At 42.8% G+C, this 18,998-nt stretch overlaps 1 protein-coding gene across 8 annotated transcripts in view; it reads right to left on the bottom strand.

Annotated features, from left to right (window-relative positions):
- PTPN2 (protein tyrosine phosphatase non-receptor type 2) overlaps window positions 1-17,197 on the bottom strand; it is a 55,648-nt gene extending 38,451 nt beyond the window's left edge. For 4 of the 8 annotated variants that reach the window (XM_065585238.1, XM_065585241.1, XM_065585243.1 and 1 more), the window contains exons 1-2: window positions 16,516-17,197; window positions 9,299-9,389 (exon numbers count right to left, since the gene is read on the bottom strand). In XM_065585238.1, the coding sequence (XP_065441310.1) occupies window positions 9,299-9,389; window positions 16,516-16,584 (160 nt within the window). In that variant the 5' untranslated portion in view covers window positions 16,585-17,197. Of the gene's footprint in view, window positions 1-7,580; window positions 7,660-9,298; window positions 9,390-16,515 lie in introns of all 8 variants that reach the window. The other 4 variants (XM_065585239.1, XM_065585242.1, XM_065585244.1 and 1 more) reach the window with 2 other exon arrangements.
- Window positions 17,198-18,998: the final 1,801 nt, after the last annotated feature.

Below are 18,998 nucleotides of genomic sequence, written 5' to 3'. Positions count from 1 at the left end.
TTCTCTACTCTAGAGTAATTTGTACTACCAATCAAATGCCAGAGTACATTTTTTCTATTAGCCTCAGCAAAAATGAGTTTTTATAGCCTTTTCAAAGTTATTTATTTATCCACCACAATTAGATCCACACTAATAAAAAATAAATAAGCTAAAATATTTATGAAATTGTAGACAGTATAAAAATGAACACTTAAATATCTGTTTCAGGTTATATTTGAAGATTCACATGGATTTATGTTGTTTTTGTTTTAACAGTTAATATGGACTATGTTACATATGTTTCAGTGTAGAAGTTTAATTATGCTTTCTCTGTGAAAGAAGCAAATAATAAACTCAAGTGACATGAACCATGTTACAAAGTGCACTGAAAATCAATGGAAAGACTGCCATTAACTTCAGTGGGCTTGGATCAGGCCTGTAATGCCTAAGGCAGTCAAGAACTTAAAAAAAAAAAAAAAAAAAAAAAGCGCTGTTGCTACCTTTTTAGCCTGTATATTGGAGGCATCTCAGCTATAAATTTATGGGCAGACATTAATTGGTTTCACTGTTTGCCACATCTAATCCATAATGCCCAGAAAACAATCTCATGTGACATTGTGAGAAGGTTCTACCAGATTATTATAGTGGATATCTAATCTGTAGTCTTTTTAGAAATTAGTCATCTCTGGGTTTGCTCCCATTGCCCCACGACTCCAAAGCATAGTTTTGCCATTTGATAATTCAGATGAAGCTCAGAAGCTCTCGTCCCATAAATCAGATTTTTTTAAGGATCACAATCTTGGAGAAATAAATGATAAAATTTTCAATTTCAACTCGGAATGATTCGTGCCTCCCTAATAAACTAGTTAGATAGCTTCTAGAGAGCTACCAGCAAGCACAGGCAACTACTATTACCAACACTATAACATTTAAACAAAGTTAAAAGTATATTAAAGTTGCAAAGTCTAGGACTCAAAAGTTACATGTAACAAGATTAAGGATGCCATACAACCTTAATTCAGCATTCTTGTATGTATGTGTTATGATCAGGTTCTGCGTACCCCAGGAGACTAAATTCCACAGCAGCAAGTCCTAAATGCTATGGAATTTTGTGTTTACAGTCATGGAAAAATGTTCACTTATCCCAATATCATGAAATACCCTTTATTGCCCCCACACATACATGACTACCCCTTATTTGAAGATATATTAAAACTTGTAAATACCATTTTAAATATTAATTGAGTTTATGATAATTGTATGGTATACATGAGGGCAGTAGACGTGTACATTTGAGAGAAAAATAGAGGGTAAGCTAATGGAAGTGATGTTTCCCTAAGATGTCCCTTAAAGCATTGTCCCTTATTTTCTATCCAAAGGTGGTCACCTTTGCACGTGCATACACTCACACACCCTTCCTTCATTGCTAATATCTGAAAATACTCATGATGTTAAATTCAACAGTGATTATTTTAAAGGGCAATTTATTTAATTATACTGCTCCTGCAGTGTTGTACAGGTGGCCCAGCTCAGAACCTCCTTCCTTCCCTGTGTGATAAAGAAGGGAGGAGCTTGTGGCTGGCTGCAACAGCTTATCTCCTGGGCCTCAGTTGCTGTGCTGTTCTGCAGACAGAAAGCTTGCTAGCCTACATTTACCTCTCTCCCTACTCCCAGCTGGGAGCTCAACCCTGATTCCCAGCTGTTGCCTGGTTCCATGGAACAGTGCCACGTAATCCAGCTAATACCCTCATGGGAAAACTGGATCGTAAGAGGCAGCTGGAAGCAGGTCCTGCCAAGACAGGAAGAAAGAAAACAAGTCCTAGGATGACTTGCAGCAAAAGTGCTGAATTCTATAGCATCTCAGAAGAAATTCCAGTCATGAAATCAGAGTTCAAGGGGCCTCAACAGATGAATATAGGAGATTACACCACTCAAAGATACTGTTGCAGGCTCTCTAAATACAACTGTATTGGTCTGCACTCAATATTTTTGCTGTTCTCTTTGAACCAGAGAGAGCTACACATACTTTTAAAATTAAAGCTCAAATTCTGGAGCAAAAAATTCTGCAATGAGGAGTGAATTCCCAGGAAAAGGGGAACACGTGGGCCCTTTGACAGACTCTTACCCAGCACTATACACAGGTTCTATGGCAAAGTCAGGAATATAACTCAGCTGTCATGAGTTCAAGCCTACTGCCTTAACTACAAGAGAACATCTTCTCTTCTTACAACCCTGTCCGATTCACCATCAATCTGGTGTGCAAGATGTGGCAGTGCTCTGTAGAACAAATATTCTGTGATAATGTAATTGAACACTATCATAATGCATACACACAAGAGGGCCATCTCAAGGGCATGATGACTGAAGTCAATGGAAACAAGAATTTTTGCTATAAGCTGGGGACTTATCAGTTGGAAGCAACAGAGGAGGAGAAAGACCTGGGTGTACTGGTTGATCACAGGATGACTATGAGCCATCAACATGATGCAGCAATGAAAAAGGCTAATGCACTCCTAGGATGCATCAGGCAAGGTATTTCCAGTAGAGACAGGGAAGTGTTCGTACTAGGGATGTCAAGCATTTAAAAAAATTAATCACGATCACACTGTTTAATAATAGAATACCATTTATATAAATATTTTTGGATGTTTTCCACATTTTCAAATATATTGATTTTAATTACAACACAGAATATAAAGTGTACAATGCTCACTTTATATTGTTTATTATAAATATTTGTAATGTACAAATAAAATAGTATTAAGTGAATTGAGAAATACAAGTACTGTAATACAATCTCGATCATGAAAGTTGAACTTACAAACGTAAAGTTATGTACAAAAAAAACTGCACTCAAAAACAAAACAACGTAAAACTTTAGAGCCTACAAGTCCACTTAGTCCTGATTCTTGTTCAGCCAATCACTCAGACAAACAAGTTTGTTTACATTTGCAGAAGATAATGCTGCCTGCTTCTTGTTTACAATGTCACCTGAAAGTGAGAACAGGCGTTCGCATGGCACCGTTGTAGCAGAGATTGCAAGATATTTACGTGCCAGATGCGCTAAAGATTCAGATGTCCCTTCATGCTTCAATCACCATTCCAGAGGACATGCATCCATGCTGAAGATGGGTTCTGCTCAATAACGATCCAAAGCAGTGCAGACCATGCATGTTCATTTTCATCATCTGAGTCAGATGCCACCAGCAGAAGGTTGATTTTTTTTTTTGGTGGTTCAGGTTCTCTAGTTTCTACACTGAAGCGTTGCTCTTTTAAGACTTATGAAAGCCTGCTCCACACCTCATGTGCCCCTCAGATTTTGGAAGCCACTTCAGATTCTTAAACCTTGGGTCAAGTGCAGTAGCTATCTTTAGAAATCTTACATTGGTACCTTCTATGCGTTTTGTCAAATCTGCCAAGAAAGTGTTCTTAAAACGAACAACATGTGCTGGGTCATCATCAGAGACTGCTATAACATGAAATATATGGCAGAATGCAGATAGAACACAGAGCAGGAGATGTACAATTCTCCCCCAAGGAGTTCAGTCACAAATTTAATTAACGCATTACTTTTTTTTAAACGAGCGTCATCAGCATGAAAGCATGTCCTCTGGAATGGTGGCCAAAGCATGAAGGGACACACGAATGTTTGCTTCCCGGCTCTTTGAGCTCTGGTCAAGTGAAAAATTCTCTAAGTTACATCTGTTCTTATCAGTTTGATATCTGGCACATAAAATACCTTGCAATGCCAGCTACAAAAGTGCCATGCGAACATCTGTTCTCACTTTCAGGTGACATTGTAAACAAGAAGCGGGCAGTATTATCTCCTGTAAATGTAAACAAACTTGTTTCTCTTAGCGATTGGCTGTACAAGAAGTAGGACTGAGTGGACTTGTAGGCTCTGAAGTTTTACATTGCACTCAAAAACAAAAAAGTTATGTAACCAAAAAAAACAACAAAAAACTACATTGTAAGTTCATGATAAAGAAATTGCACAACAGTACTTGTATGAGGTGAACTGAAAAATACTTTTTTTCCTTTTATCATTTTTATAGTGCAAATATTTGTCATAAAAATAATATAAAGTAAGCACTGTGCATTTTCTATTCAGTGTTGTAATTGAAATCAACACATTTGAAAATGTGGAAAAAATCCAAAATATTTAATAAACTTCAATTGGTATTCTATTGTTTAACAGTGCGATTAATCACGATTAAATCTCTTTTTAGTTAATCACAAAATTTATGAGTTAATCAATTTTTTTTTAGTTAACTGCAATCAATCAACAGCCCTAGTTAGTACCATTATATTGCTGAGACCTCATCTGGAATTGTGTGTGCAATTCTGGTTTCCCAGGTTTAAGAAAAATTAATTCAAACTGGAACAGGTGAAGCGAAGGGCTACTAGGATGATTCAAAGTATGGAAAACCTTCCTCATGAGAGGAGACTCAAAGAGCTTGGCTTATTTAGCCTACCCAAAAGAAGGCTGAGGAGAGAGATGATTGTTCTCTATAGACACATCAGAGGGATAAATATTAGGGAGGGAGGGGAGTTATTTAGGTTATTCGCCAATGTGGACATAAGAACAAACAGATATAAACTGCCCATCAACAAGTTTAGGCTCGAAATTAGGTTAAGGTTTCTAAACATCAGAGGAATGAAGTTCTGGAACAGCCTTCCAAGGGGAGCAGTGGGGGCAAAAAGTCTAACTCCCTTCAAGTCTGAGCTTGATAAGTTTATGGAGAGGACTGTATAGTGGGACTGCCTACAATGGCATGTGGCCCATCGGGGATTGCCAGTACCAAAAATCCCTAACAGCTGGAAACAGGACACTAGGTGGGGAGGGCTCAGAATTACTACAGAGAATTCTTCCCCGGGTACCTGCCCACATGTTCAGGGTCTGATTGCCATATTTGGGGTTGGGAAGGAATTTTTCCCCAGGTCAGATTGGCAGAGACGTTGGTGGTTTTTCACCTTCCTCTGCAGCGTGGTGCAGGGTCACTTGCAGGTTTAAACTAGTGTAAATGGTGAATTCTCTGTAGCTTGAAGAAGTCTTTAAACCATGATTTGAGGATTTCAGTAACTTGGTCAGAAGTTAGGGGTCTATTTCAGGAGTGGGTGGGTGAGGTTCTGTGGCCTGCAATGTGCAGGAGGTCAGAATAAATGATCACGATGGTCCCTGTCTATGAAAGATCCCCTTTGACACCAATGGGCTTTGGATCAGGCACTAAGGTTGCACAGGCAACTTTAATGCTAGCATTTCCTTATCTTTTGAGTGCTTGACTTTATGGTCTTAATACTACACCTTTTAATCTAGTTTTTGCAGATAATTAACTACAAAAATTGAAAAACAAGTTCTGTTGTGCAGAACCATACTGTTCTACCCCCCCGTGGGTCATCAGCAGGGTTTAAACCCAGGATTTCCAGATCCACAGTACAGACCTCTACAGCTTGAGTTAAAAGAGCAACTGATATAAGTAGTAGGTTTATCCTCTGCGGAGCAGCTACGATAGAAGTATGAACATACATGGCCAGCAGCTTACACACTATTTACTAGACAGCAGTGGAATGCTCAGAACTCCTCCTCAGTTCTATTCCTGGCTCTGGAGAGTCTAATTGCTACAAACAGCACAATCTAACACAGAGTTAGCCCATTCATTCTGAAAGATAGTTAAGCAGTGGCTGAGACTTGAGTCTGGTATACCAGTTTTATCTGTTCTACTTGTGCAACCTCCCTGTTATCCCATCCGTAAAACAGGAAAAGGGAACAATATGTGCCTTCCTCCCTCAGGGAAGTGTATTGAGCCTTGCTCAGTAACAAGGTCTGTAAGACCACAGTACTAACACCATTCTCATCCCGGGTTCTATATCAGCACTCCTTTGCCTAGGCCAAAGGGATGGCTGTTGCATCTCTCTGAAGCTCTAGTTCTATAGGGCACAGAAACATGCCCAGAGCAGATGGAAAAGTCACTAAGACCCAAGAGAGTGCTCAGTCAGTCAGAATGCAGGAAGGTCTGTCGGGCCTGGCAGGATCTTCAGTGCAGATGCAATGTTCACAGATTTTAGTAACAAGCTTCTAACAGGCTCTATAGGGCATAGCCAAATAATTTTCAAAGGCTTGTAACTAGGCCAAAGCTTGGTGGATTTTCACAGCTACAGGAAAAGGCATCTCTGACTTCAGAACCAAATCTCTGATTAATTTTGAATTCCTGCTCCAATCCATAGAGGCACTGAAGCTTTTTAAAGAAAGGGATGGAAGGTGGGGGGGAATGAATAGAGAGAGAGATCTATTCTTCCTCACTTCATCCTTCCAAGTGATTAAGTTGGGTTGCTGATGTTTACCAGAAAAATTCAGCATGAGACAGATACCAAGCATAGAACAGTTAAAGTTAAAGTTTGGTAAAGCTATAAGCAACTAAAAACAGAACACTTTTTTTTTTTAAAGAAGCTTAAGTCATACCTATAGAGCTGCTACTAGCTCCATAAAGATTAATGTTTTATTAGTAGTATTTTACACCTGTATACACTTTTCATCCAGATATTTCAAAGCACAAAGAAAAATATCCTCATTTTTACAGACAGAAAAACTGAGGCAGAGATATTTACCAAATTTACCTTCGCAGCCACTGATTTTGGTTGCCTAAATCTAAGACATTTTGGGCCTAATTTTGAGACGTGTCAACAACTTACAGTTACCACTCACTTCAACTGGAAATGCAGGTACTCAGCACTTCTCAAAAATAAGACCCCAGGTATGTCAGACTGGGCTCTCAAAAATCAGTTTTGGCCCAAGTGACTTATTCACTATGTGGCTTTGGCTAAGTGGCAGAACTGGAAACAGAAGATGAGTTTCCAGATCTACAGGCTCATGCTCCAGTCACTAGCCATGGTGCCTTTTGAGTCTTCTTCGTCATGTAGGAGAAACCCAACATTAAACGAGGGGTCATAAACCATTAGCCTATTTTGTCTATAATATTTAGAGAGCCTCTAGTCCTGGATTCGCAAAGAAGTAGCATTAAGACTTGTCTTGTCCCTTCTGAACAAGAGTTATGATAGCGGACACTGATTAGGTAATAAGTTTTGATTAAACCATTAATATTTTTATGTAGCAGATAAACATAAGACAAGAGCACTCAAGGTGATATAACATGGAAAACATTATCTGAAATAGTTCTGCAAGTTCTTTGGAAGAGATGGCATGCCAAACCCTTAAATACAGACAAAAACATTTTTTAAAGCCACTAATTCTGACAGATGAAAACATGTACTTTAAATGTTGTTAAAAGACTGATCAACACTAATTCAAATAGTGCTACAACAAACAAAGTTATAAGAGGAATTTCCCTAAAAATATCTTAGCAAGCAACACAGGGCTTCTGTATGAGACACATATCAAAATAAGAATGGATAAATATTGGGGGGGGGGAGGGAGAATCAGATTTAAATCAAATAAGAATAAATCTATTTTAAATAAAATTTGAAAATCTGACAACCTACATTAACATACTTAGCATACTCTATTAATATCATTTAAATTAAATAAAAAAAACCGCTAATATTCAAGTGCTGCCAAAGGTTTGAAGAAAGTCAAAACACTCAACTGGTGGAAGTCACTGGCCAAGTACCTGGAACTAGAGTTTGTTGAAGTACAAAATCAGCTTTAGACAGCAGTAGCCTCTTCTGCAGGGGCAAAGATAATATTTTCTATATTTCAGTTTATTCAGCTAGTTCAGTTCAATGACTAACTAGTTCATTTAACACTGGGAGCTGGAAAACTTATTTTTCTCTTCCAATCTATGAATAAATACTAGGTGGGAGAGGATGAGATCTACTAGTCCTAAAGTCTTGAAAGATACTGTGACCAGAAACAATCAGTTCAATTCACCATCTACAGACCAGAATTCCTTTGCTTAATAAATCAGTTTTAATTTATCAATACATGTTTTCCATTTAATTTTTTTTCTTATGTATCCAGCACAGTTAGGGTAGTTTCATTTAACAAATAAAAACATTTTTAAAATGCTGGTTTTGTGCATTTAACTCCAATTTCCCTCCAAATGCATCTTGACAATTCACAACAAAACAAATCATCTAGTAAATAAGAAATACCATTCACCATTTTCTAACATAATAAAAAGTGTAAAAATATAAGAATCCATAACAAACTCCATAAAAGTATTTAAATAAAGGGGCACAGCTAACAAAGTAGTGGCCAGCCAGAGATTCCAGCCAATAAAAGTAGAAGCAGCCAAATCAGGGACTCCTGTATTGGGATGAGAGGGTAAAATGGGGCACAGCCAGGGTTACCTTCCCAGCACTCCCTTGGACTCAGAACTGTACAAGAGTTAGCACCCTGACTCTCTTGGCACTAAGAACATAGGTGGTGCTGTGCCTTGCCTCCATCCTATGTTATCTAACCTTCAGGGAAACTACAGAGACTCCAGCAAGTAAGAGCAGAAGCAGCCAAATCAGGGATTTCTGGACATGCAGAGACATTTCTACATATGGCTGAACTTTCTCCATCCTGTGCTGATTGGGTACTTGATCCAACCCTCCCTCTCAGTCTCTTCATCTCAGCTTTTTTCTCCTGCCTGGTTCCCCTCAGTCCCTTTCCCTTTAACTAATCCCCCCTCCTAAGCACCCATCTGACACATACCCCCCAAAAAGAATCTTGGCACTAACATGACATTTGCCAACATAACATTGTTTACTCTGCTTGTCTGTTCTACATCTTCATCCACCCTCTGCTTGTCTTGTCTATATAGATTGTAAGCTCTTTGGAGGCAGGGACCACTCTGTTTGTACAGTGCCTATTACAATGGGACCCCTTTAAGGTTGGTCCTTAAGCACTACTGTATTAAACATGATTAATTATAGAAACCAGTGAAAATCAACCTCTCTTTAGGAAAATAAATACAAATGCAAAACAAGATGGAAACTGATTATGTAAATCAAGGTTGCCTGCTTGTTCATTTAAATCATGATTAGAATCAGTGATTTAAAAATTAGTCCACCTTGCTTGCTCACAAACATTTATATATTTGTACACAGTGTCTATAACTACCATTAGAGTAATCACTATAACAGTGTGTTATAACAGCCACTAGTTTATTTTTCCCCCCAAAGGTACATATTTTAACATGCAAGCCAGTTTATAGAAAGACCAAACTTTCTACTGTTTAAAAAACAGATACATCTCAAAAGCAAATCATTTTAGGTTATACATAAAGGGTTCATAAGAATTTCTTTGAAAAGGAAAAAATGAGAAAAATGTTTTCATTATGCATTTAACTACACCGAGCAAAGGATATATACTTACATGGGCTGACATCTCTGTATCTATTTCGATTTCTGTTTTCTGGATATTTTGCAACTCTATGAGGATAGTCATTGGATTTATGCCGAATTTCCTTAAAATTACAAAAATACAGTTTAATAATAAAATCCTCAATTCAGAGTAACATTCTGCACAGCAAAAAAGAGCATCTTCAAGCCAATTAATTAACATTTTAAAATAATCATATTACAGTTCATTGAGGTTCACCTTTGCTCAGAACTTCATTTGTGCCTAGCATTTAACTTGACTATTGAATACTGGCATTTAGAACTATCAGCTTCTTACACTTGTCTAGTCAGTTAACACTGCACAGACAGCATAGACACAATTTGGTGACTTTCACATGGCATGAAACAAGGGAGGATGAAGGATTTGGCATGGCTATGCTCTTCACATATGGCCTCATATGGTGTCTCCCATGCCAAAATGGGGCTTAGATAGGACTAGTACTGTTTTACAGATATCCCCTCTGCACCATGAAGTGTCTGCGAAATCCAATACAGCTCCTCTCTGTTGTCAAGACTGATAGTTCTTGGCGATTTCAGTATCATACAGATAACTGAGTTAGCTCCTGATTTGTAGCTGTGGTAACAATCATGGGACTATTCCAGTTGTCTGACAACTCACACAGGTGACCATATTCAGGGTCTGTTTGGAATGGAACAAAGACAATTAACTCCATCAGAGAGAGGTCACAATACACCATCCCCAGGACAGCAAGGGAAGTATTTTGAGGGTCTGCTCTCAGAAGTTCCTAGAACATGTATATTTCCAGAGTGTTCTGAGAGACAATTCTATTTAACAGTCCAGAAGAACGGGGAAGTAGATTGTGTGAAGGGATGAAGAAGGGGTTTTAGCGATTGGCCCTTGACTAATGATAGTGGCCTCAAAATACAGAATTTCAGAAACATAGAAGAGAAGAGACCTTGAGGGGCCATTCAGTCCAGCGCCCTCTGCTGAGACAGGCCCTAGTATACCCAAATCATCTCTAACAGGTGTTTGTTTAACCTGTTCTTAAAAATCTTCAATGATGGGGATTCCACAGCCTCCCTTGGTAACCTATTCCAGTACTTAACTTTCCTTAAAAGTTACGACATTAGGAAAAACTTACTAACCTACATCTCCCTTGTGGCAGATTAAGCTTATTACTTCTTGACCTACCATCAGAGGACATGGAGAAGAATTTATCCCCATCCTCTCTCTAACAGCCCTTAACATATTGGAGACTTATCAGGTCACCCCTACAGTCTTCTCCCCGCCCCCCAGAAGAAACATGCTCACTTGTTTAAACTTCTCATAGGTCCCGTTTTCTAAATCTTTTATCACTTTTGTTGCTCTCCAATTTGTCTGCATCTTTCTTAAAGTGAAGTGTCCGAAACTGGATACACTACTCCAGCTGAGGCCTTACCAGTGCTGAGTAGAATGGGACAAATGCCTCCCATGACTTCCATACAATACTCCCGTTAATATACCCCAGAAAAGTGCATCACATTGTTGGCTCATATTCAATTTGTGATCCACTATAACCCCCAGATCCTTTTCAGCAATACTATCACCTAGCCAACCAGTCACTCCTGATTTTGTAGTTGTGCATTTGATCTTTCCTTCCTAAGTGTAGTACTTTTCCCTGGTCTTTTCCCAATTTCATCTTGTGGATTTATCAAAGTCATTTTAAATTCTAACCCTGTTCTCCAAAGTGCTAGCAACTCCTCCCATCTTAGTGCCATCTGCAAATTTTATAAGCATACTCTCCACTACATTATCCAAGTCATTAATGAAAATATAGAACAAGTACCTGGCCAACGACAGACCTCTGTGGGACCCCACTGAATATATCCTCCCAGTATGATATTGATCCATTGATAACTACTTTGAGTACAGTCTTTCAACCAGATATACACCCATCTTATAATAATTTCAGCTAGAACACATTTCCCTAGTTTGCTTATAAGAATGTCATGGAAGAACAGTGTCAAAAGTCTTACTAAAACCAAGATACATCATGTCTACTGCTGCTCCCCCGCCCCCGCAAAAAAATAAAAACAACAACATCCACTAAGCCAGGAATCATGACAAAGAAGGAAATTAAGTTGATCTGGCATGATTTATCCTTGAAATCCATGCTGGATATTTCTTATAACGGTATTATCCTGTAGGCACTTACAAACATTGTTTAATAATTTCTTCCAGATATAGAAGTTAGGGAACAAAGAGGATCTGGGGCATAGACCAGTCAGCCTTTTTTAAAAGAACGGTACTATATTTGCCCTTCTCCAGTCCTCCGGGACCTCCCCTGTCCTCCATGAATTCTTAAATACAACTGTCAACTGTGCCAAGAATCCTTTAAGTACACTCGGCTGAACTTTGTCAGGCCTCCCAACTTGAATACATCTAAAATATTCTTCAGTCTGTTCTTTCCCTATTCTGGCTTGTATTCTTTCCACCTTGTTGTTAATGTTAACTGTGTTAAGCATCTGGTCACAACTAATCTTTAAATGAAGTCTGAAGCAAAACAGGCATTAAACTTCTCAGGCCTTCTTGATATCTGTTATCAGACCTGCTATTTAGTTCCACTAAAGAATGGACTACACTTTCCTTCATCCTTTTCTTGCTCCTCAGTAAGAAGAGATTCTGAAAATATGTCTTCCATGTCCCTTGCAAGATGTAACTCATCTTGTGCTTTAGCCTTTCTGATTTTGTCCCTAGATGTTTGCCCTATTCATCTGTATTCACCCTTTGCAATTTGTCCATTCTTCTACTTTTTTACTCCTGGGGGAATTCTGCGCCCCTGTGCAATGCAGAATTTGTGCACAATTTCATGTTTCCACTACAGAATTGGGGCTGTACAGCTGCTGGCAGCCATTAGGGGCTGCTGGACTCTGCAAAGCCCAGCTCTCCAGCTCACAGCAAGTGGAGTGCCCAGTCTGGTGGGGATGGAGGCTCTGCACACTCTGGCTGCCCGGCTTGATCCTCATCCACCCGGGGACAGAAGAGAGCCCAGGAGACCCAGTTCTCACAAAGGGTGAAGAAGGGCAGGCAGCACCACACCACATCCCACAGTAAAGAAGCTGGGGGGACTAAAGACTCTGAGGAGAGGTAGGAGGGAGTCTGGGCTCTGAGGATGCCCTGCAGCTGAGCTCTGAGGGTGCCCCACAGCTGGGCTCGGGGGGGGGGGGGGGGGAGCAGGTGCGGGTGTCTGGGTTGGAGGTGCCCCGTGGCTGGGCTCTAGGTTGTCATGGGGTTTTTTTTTCCCCTTAAACTCTCTCCTCCTGAGGGATTTTTTTTTTTTAAATCGGTATTGTTGGCATACTTGACAGATATTTTGAAATAAATTACAAAAACTGAAACTGGAGTGATTATGTTGTGTAATTTTGACAAAAACTACGCAGAATTTTTAAACATTGTGTGCATAATTTTTAGGTGCAGAATTCCCCCAGGAGTAACTTTTGTAGTTTTCCCTTTGATTTTTAGATGATTAAAGAGCTCTTGATGGAGCCATATTGGCCTCTTACTATTCTTCCCATCTTTCCTTCTCTTCTGGTTAGTCTCCTATTATGCCTTTAATATCTCTAAGTGCCAACTCTCCTGACTTTTTCCCCTTAGATGTTCCTCCCAAGAGCTTACCTACCAGTTTTCAGAGTTTGTTGAAGTCTGCCTTTTTGAAATCTATTGTCCTTATTCTGGTACTCATTCCTCCCTCTCCTTAGGAATCTTGATTCTATCACTTTCACCCAAATTGCCTTTTACCTTCAGATTCACAACCACTTTCTCCCTATTGGTCAGAATCAAGTCTAAAATGCCCACCTCCCCTGCTTACTTCCTCCACCATCTGAAACAAGAAATTCTATTAACGTGTTCCAAGACCTATTACAGATTGTATTTGTGCCCTTCCCCAGCTTCATCCTCCAAGGCCAGCTTCATCTAATACAGTCAAATAGAAAAGATGGCTAGAGTGCCAGGCGTCTGTTGAGTCTGACTAACTGTGACAGAGACTTTTTGTAGTCTCTGTAGTTCTATCTGAGGAGATAAATAAAAGTTTTTTACTTTACAATACACCTTGTCAAGTTCTCTCTCCTTCCTTCGCATCACTGATGCTGCTACTTCTGACAATACGGTCCTACATGACTCAAAAAATATTCTCCCCGTTTTTTCTCTCCAGTAAAGCCATTGAAGGGGTCCTGACTATTCTTTGCCTTGACTATTGTAATCTCCTCATGGACTTCCTTCAATTTACCTTCTGCACCATCCCCATTGCAAAAAAGCCCCACTCTCCTCAAACCTCTTCAAATTGTCTTCACTATTCTTCCTGAAAACAGGCATAATCAGAGAGGATTTCTATGGAACTATAACCTAAAATGAATATTGTCACTTATATTGAAATATCATTACATATAAACAATTTAAACATTTGTGCATTAAAAATCTGCGTGATAAGTGTTGTGTACTTTTCCATAAAAATAAATATCACATTTTTATTTTTAAAAAGTCTCTCTTAAAAAGGTTAGTGCACATTTACTGACAATTTTGGGGCAGCTAAATCTACTAGAGATACAAGAGCTAAAAACAACAAAATTATCCAAAAGAAACCTCTCATCAAAATGCACTTCTTTAAGCCCTTCTCTCTCAATATGCATGTTTACATACAAACCCCTCTGATTTGCCACAAAAGTTAAACTAGCAGAGGATATCATTACAATGACCCAAAATCTGTTGGAGGAGAGTTGACCCTAACCACCCCTCAATCTCTCACTCCAATATCACAGGTTTCAGAGTAGCAGCTGTGTTAGTCTGTATCCGCAAAAAGAACAGGAGTACTTGTGGCACCTTAGAGACTAACAAATTTATTAGAGCATAAGCTTTCGTGGACTACAGCCCACTTCTTCGGATGCATACCAATATCACAGAAGCTCCCACCTTTGAACTAGGCTCCACAACTGGGCAGGCGATACGATCAGGGAGCAGGTGTAATACACAGCATCATCCCAGAGCAAATCCACACAGAAATATCACTGGGGACAAATGCTAGAGAGTCATCATTGCATGGACCCCAGGGAGTAGCACAAAGAAGCCAGTCTTCTATAGAAATTCCTAATCTCTCCCCAGAGAGCCATGGAATTTCTCCACAAACAATGGCAAGTCCATGGAACTAGAGGGCTCACTCTACAAGGAAGGAAATCCCACCTTCTTTCACCTACTGAATTTTTCCTTAGGAATTCCCTGAGCATAATTAGTAGTCTCCCTTGCCGCCAGTATTTATTACCCATCTATATGGGGAGGTTTGGGGGACAGGAGGAGGGGGTAGGAAAGTAATACTTCAGCACATATATCAGACATGTCAATGGTGAAAGTAATTTCATATGAACAGAAATACTTGCATAAAAATATTTTTGCCTCTGTCACAAAAACCCATTTCTCTGGGTTTATATTTTATTTAATAAAATTCCAGAAATATTACAAACAAAATACAAACATTTTAAGGAGCAGAGATAAATGAAAAATTGCTCAAGAGATTACTGAAAACACTTCACAGTGTACAACACCAGAATGGCAGAATTTGGAAATATCTACACAATATAGCTGAATTCAGAACAGAAAACCTGTAACTAACTGAAAAGCCTTCCAGAGCTTTTGCTATTTACATTTTCATGTGAATTTATTCCATCTGGTTTATTTTAATAAAATTAAGATGATTTAGGAAAGAATTTACACACTATGGACATACACCATGCGATATTCTGCATACATTTTGCTAGTAGTGGTGGGCAATATTGGTTACAGAACTACTACTGGTACACTTCGCCATCTGTGAAATTTTGCTTAATTTATTATCGCCTGCCCCGTTAAATTTAAATCTTAGTATTATTTCACTGTTTCAGATACTGTATGTTTTTAAATATATATGCAAATAACAAAGTTTAAGAGTAAAATACATTGCGATTTTAGTTTAACAGAATGAAAGCACAGCATAATGGGATAGGAAGTCAGCAGGTTTGCCATCTGACTTTTACGTATGTCTTAACATGGTTGTGTAGTCACAGCACCAGTGCTGTACAAAAAACACCCCCACAAAGGAAGTAGCTCCCAGTGCTGTCTACGCTGGCATTTTACAGCACTGAAACTTGCAGCACCCAGAGGGAGGTGGGGGGGAGGGTTCACACCCCTAAATGAGTAAGTTGGAGCACTGTAAAGTAGCAGTGCAGACAAGGGCCTTCACAAGTTACATTCACTTAGTGCTGCTTATTCCTCATTTGTAAAACACAGCTAATATCTAATAACTCTGTGGGATGTGATGCAAGCTAGATCAGCAATGTTTGAAAAGCTATTTTATAAAACCTTAACTCAAAGGATAGGAGTGCAAATTATTATTAATCACTACTATTTTTGCTAAAATAGGACACAGTTGCTCTGATTCAGGTGACCCCTCACCCAGGACATTAAAGCCAGTTACTACACATCATGCAACTTCTAGTAACATGACAACGTGTGACGTGGTCCAAGGTATACACAGGGTGTGCCATTAAATCATTACAAGCAATTAACTCTGCCAGAATATTGGCGCTACGCTGTAAACCAAGGGAGTAGCATGAATGCCCCAGCACCACTGCAAAGCTGGCAGCCGCTGCAGCCCTCTGCTAACTCGGGAGTATTTCACAGCTGCCGCTTAGAGGCTTTATACCGCTGCAGACCGAAACCCAGGACGAGAGGCGTCAGCAGCGTGCGAAGGGCAAAGGGGAGCCCGGCAGAGCAGCCTGACAAGCACATCGAGGCACTGCTTCAGGAGGCAGCGCCCGAGAGTCCACTCTAGGAAGTGAGAGCGTCAGAAGGCGAAAACTCATGGTCGCGCATGCGCATCTCAACTCTGCTCTGCCCGCTAGAGTATGCGCACTTCACCCAACACACTCATCCGCTCACCCCCTCGTACTTGACGCATGCGTGCTTCCAACAGCCCTATGCACCTCCTCCCGTTTCCTCGTGGAACATGCGCACTTCCACGGCGCTATTCTCCTCCACCCGCCCCTTCTCGGAACATGCGCAGTGTCGTCACACGGTTTGGTGCTGGCGCTGCCGCGCGCACCTGAAATCAAGCCGTGGCCCAACGACTTCCGCTTCCCAGTACAGGAGAAAAGCCGCGCGTGCCGGCCAGAGCCCCCTGTCTCTCCCTCCCCGCCCCCGATAAAGGGAGTCCCTCGTTCACTCACAAGGTAGCGAGCCTGCCAGTCGTTAGCAGTGTCGATCTCCTGGAACTCCTGCTCTATGGAGGCTGCCATGGCCGCGGCCGGAGCGAGGGTGGCCGCTGGAGTCTTGCAGGCTCATAACCTCTCGCTCGCTTGCTACGCCCAGAGCACGAGCGGCGGCGAGCGCAAGTCCCAGCTCGCCGCGCGCTCCGTCTTTGACTGCCTCACAGTTCGCCGCGGCTCGCTAGTCCCCGCCGCCGTCATGCGCATGCGCGCTCCCAGTCAACCAGCCTCCGCCTACCCGGGGCAGTCGAAACCCCGCCCCAGGGAAAGCACCTGGGCTGACGTCACGATCCGTTCTGGGCCGGGGTGGGAGAACGCACAGGTGGGGAGGGGGCGGGACCGACAGTGCGTTCCCTACCCGCTCCGCTGTGGGTGGGGGAGAACAGCGGGGGCAGGGGTTGAGGCAGGACCGGAGCCCCACCCCTCTCCGCGCCGCACGGGGGTCTCCGCTAATCCCCAGCGCGCGCTGGGCTCGGAGTCCTGCGAGGTGTGACTGGCTGACAAACCCCCAGCAGCGAACGTACAACGCTCAACCGCCAAACACCGGAACGTGCCGAGCGACCGGTGCCCCCGTCACCTTAACTCTGCCCTGTGGGAGCGCTGCCCAAGCCCAGCCCCATGTGTGCCCGCTGCCTTTGCCGGCAGGGCGCGTTCCCCGGGGAGCACAGCCAGGGGCCACTGGCATAGAGTCAAACACCTCTTTGCTGCGGCTGGGAGCGGTCTGAGTGAGCTGCACTGACCAGGAGCAGCCTGCACCCGCCCTGCATTCAAACACTTAGCCCAGTCTACAGAAATGCCGGCCTGCCTGGTCACTTTACAGTCTCTTTACACACAAAATGCCATCTGACCTTTCTTTTCACTTACCCATCACTGCATCTGCAGGTCGCTCTCATATCTCACCTCTGTGCTGACAGTTCCCATGGCAAGATCATCCCTGTACATAAGTTCTGATATAATCTTCAGAAGTCAGCACTGAAATGAGGCAATATCTCAAAGTACTGGTGCACGTCTTTCTTTAGATCACACATGCTGAGGAGACAGGGAGTGGGTGTCACTCTCTAAGTGAAGCAGGACTCCCAATCACCGCTATGCCAAGCTGTTCCAATTAATCCCTTCATTTAATACAGCTACACCTAATACAGCTGGAGTGTATGCAGATAATTTCCAGTGGCTATTATCAGCTCCAGGAGGCTAGAGCAGGGGTGGGCAAACTTTTTGGCCCAAGGACCACATCTGGGCATAGAAATTGTATGGCGGGCCATGAATGTTTATGAAATTGGGGTTGGAGTGCGGGAGGGGGTGAGGGCTCTGGCTGAGGGTGTGGGCCCCGGGGTGGGGCCAGAAATGAGTTCAGAAGTCTCCGGATGGGCTGGGGATGAAGCGTTTGGGGTGTAGGAGGGTGCTCTGGGCTGGGACTGAGGGATTCAGAGGGTGTGAGGGGGATCAGGGCTGAGGCAGGGGGTTGGGGCTCCAACTGGTGGTGAGAGCTCTGGGGTGGGGCTGAGGATGAGGGTTTAGGAGACAGGAGGGTGCTCCAGGCTGGGACCAAGTGCTTCGGAGGGAGGGGGATCAGGGCTGGGGCAAAGGGTTGGGTTGCAGGGAGGTGGCTCAGGTGTGTGGGCTCCGGGTGGCACTTACCTCAAGCGGCTCCCAGAAGCAGCGGCATATACCCCCTCTGGCTCCTACACAGACGCACGGCCAGGTGGCTCTGTTGCGCGCTGCTCCGTCCGCAGGTGCCGCCCCTGTAGCTCCCGTTGGCTGCAGTTCCCGGCCAGTGGGAGCTGAGGAGGCGACATTTTGGGCGGGGGCAGCATGTGGAGCAGAGCTCCCTGGCTGCCCCTACATGTAGGAGCTGGAGGAGGGACATTCCGCTGCTTCCGGGAGCCGAATGGTGCGGCCCTTGACCCTACTCCCCAGCTGGTGCACTGGAGTGGGGCAAGCCCCAGATCCCGCTCCCTAGTGGGAGCTCGAGGGCAGATTAAAACAGCTGGTGGGCCAGATCCAGCCCGTGGGCCGTAGTTTGCCCACCCCTGGACTAGAGTTAAGGTTATGTTGGTATGTCCCTTCACTCTGTATTTCCTGGTCTTCAGAAGTTGAAGTTTGATTACCTAAACCATAGGCTCCGGGGCTGGAGCACCCATGGAAAAAAATTGGTGGGTGCTCAGCACCCACCGGCAGCTCCATGCCCCACCCCCCCAGCTCCAGCTTACCTCCGCCTCCTCCGCGAGTGCGCCACCGTGTCCTGCTTCTCCCTCCCCACAGCGCTTGCGCCGCAAAACAGCTGATTCGCGGGGCAGGGAGGGAAAGGGAACGCGGCGCGCTGGGGGGAGAGGTGGGGCCGGGGCAGGGATTTGGGGAAGGGATCCAACAGGGGCAGGGAGGGGGCGAAGTTAGGATGGGGACTTTGGGTATGGGGTTGGAATGGGGGCGGGGAAAGGGTGGAG

The sequence above is a fragment of the Chrysemys picta genome, chromosome 2 (genome assembly GCF_011386835.1).
Source record: "Chrysemys picta bellii isolate R12L10 chromosome 2, ASM1138683v2, whole genome shotgun sequence".
Lineage (NCBI taxonomy): Eukaryota > Metazoa > Chordata > Testudines > Emydidae > Chrysemys > Chrysemys picta.
Note: the sequence above shows the minus strand (reverse complement) of the source record. Positions and strands in the feature narration are given on the sequence as shown.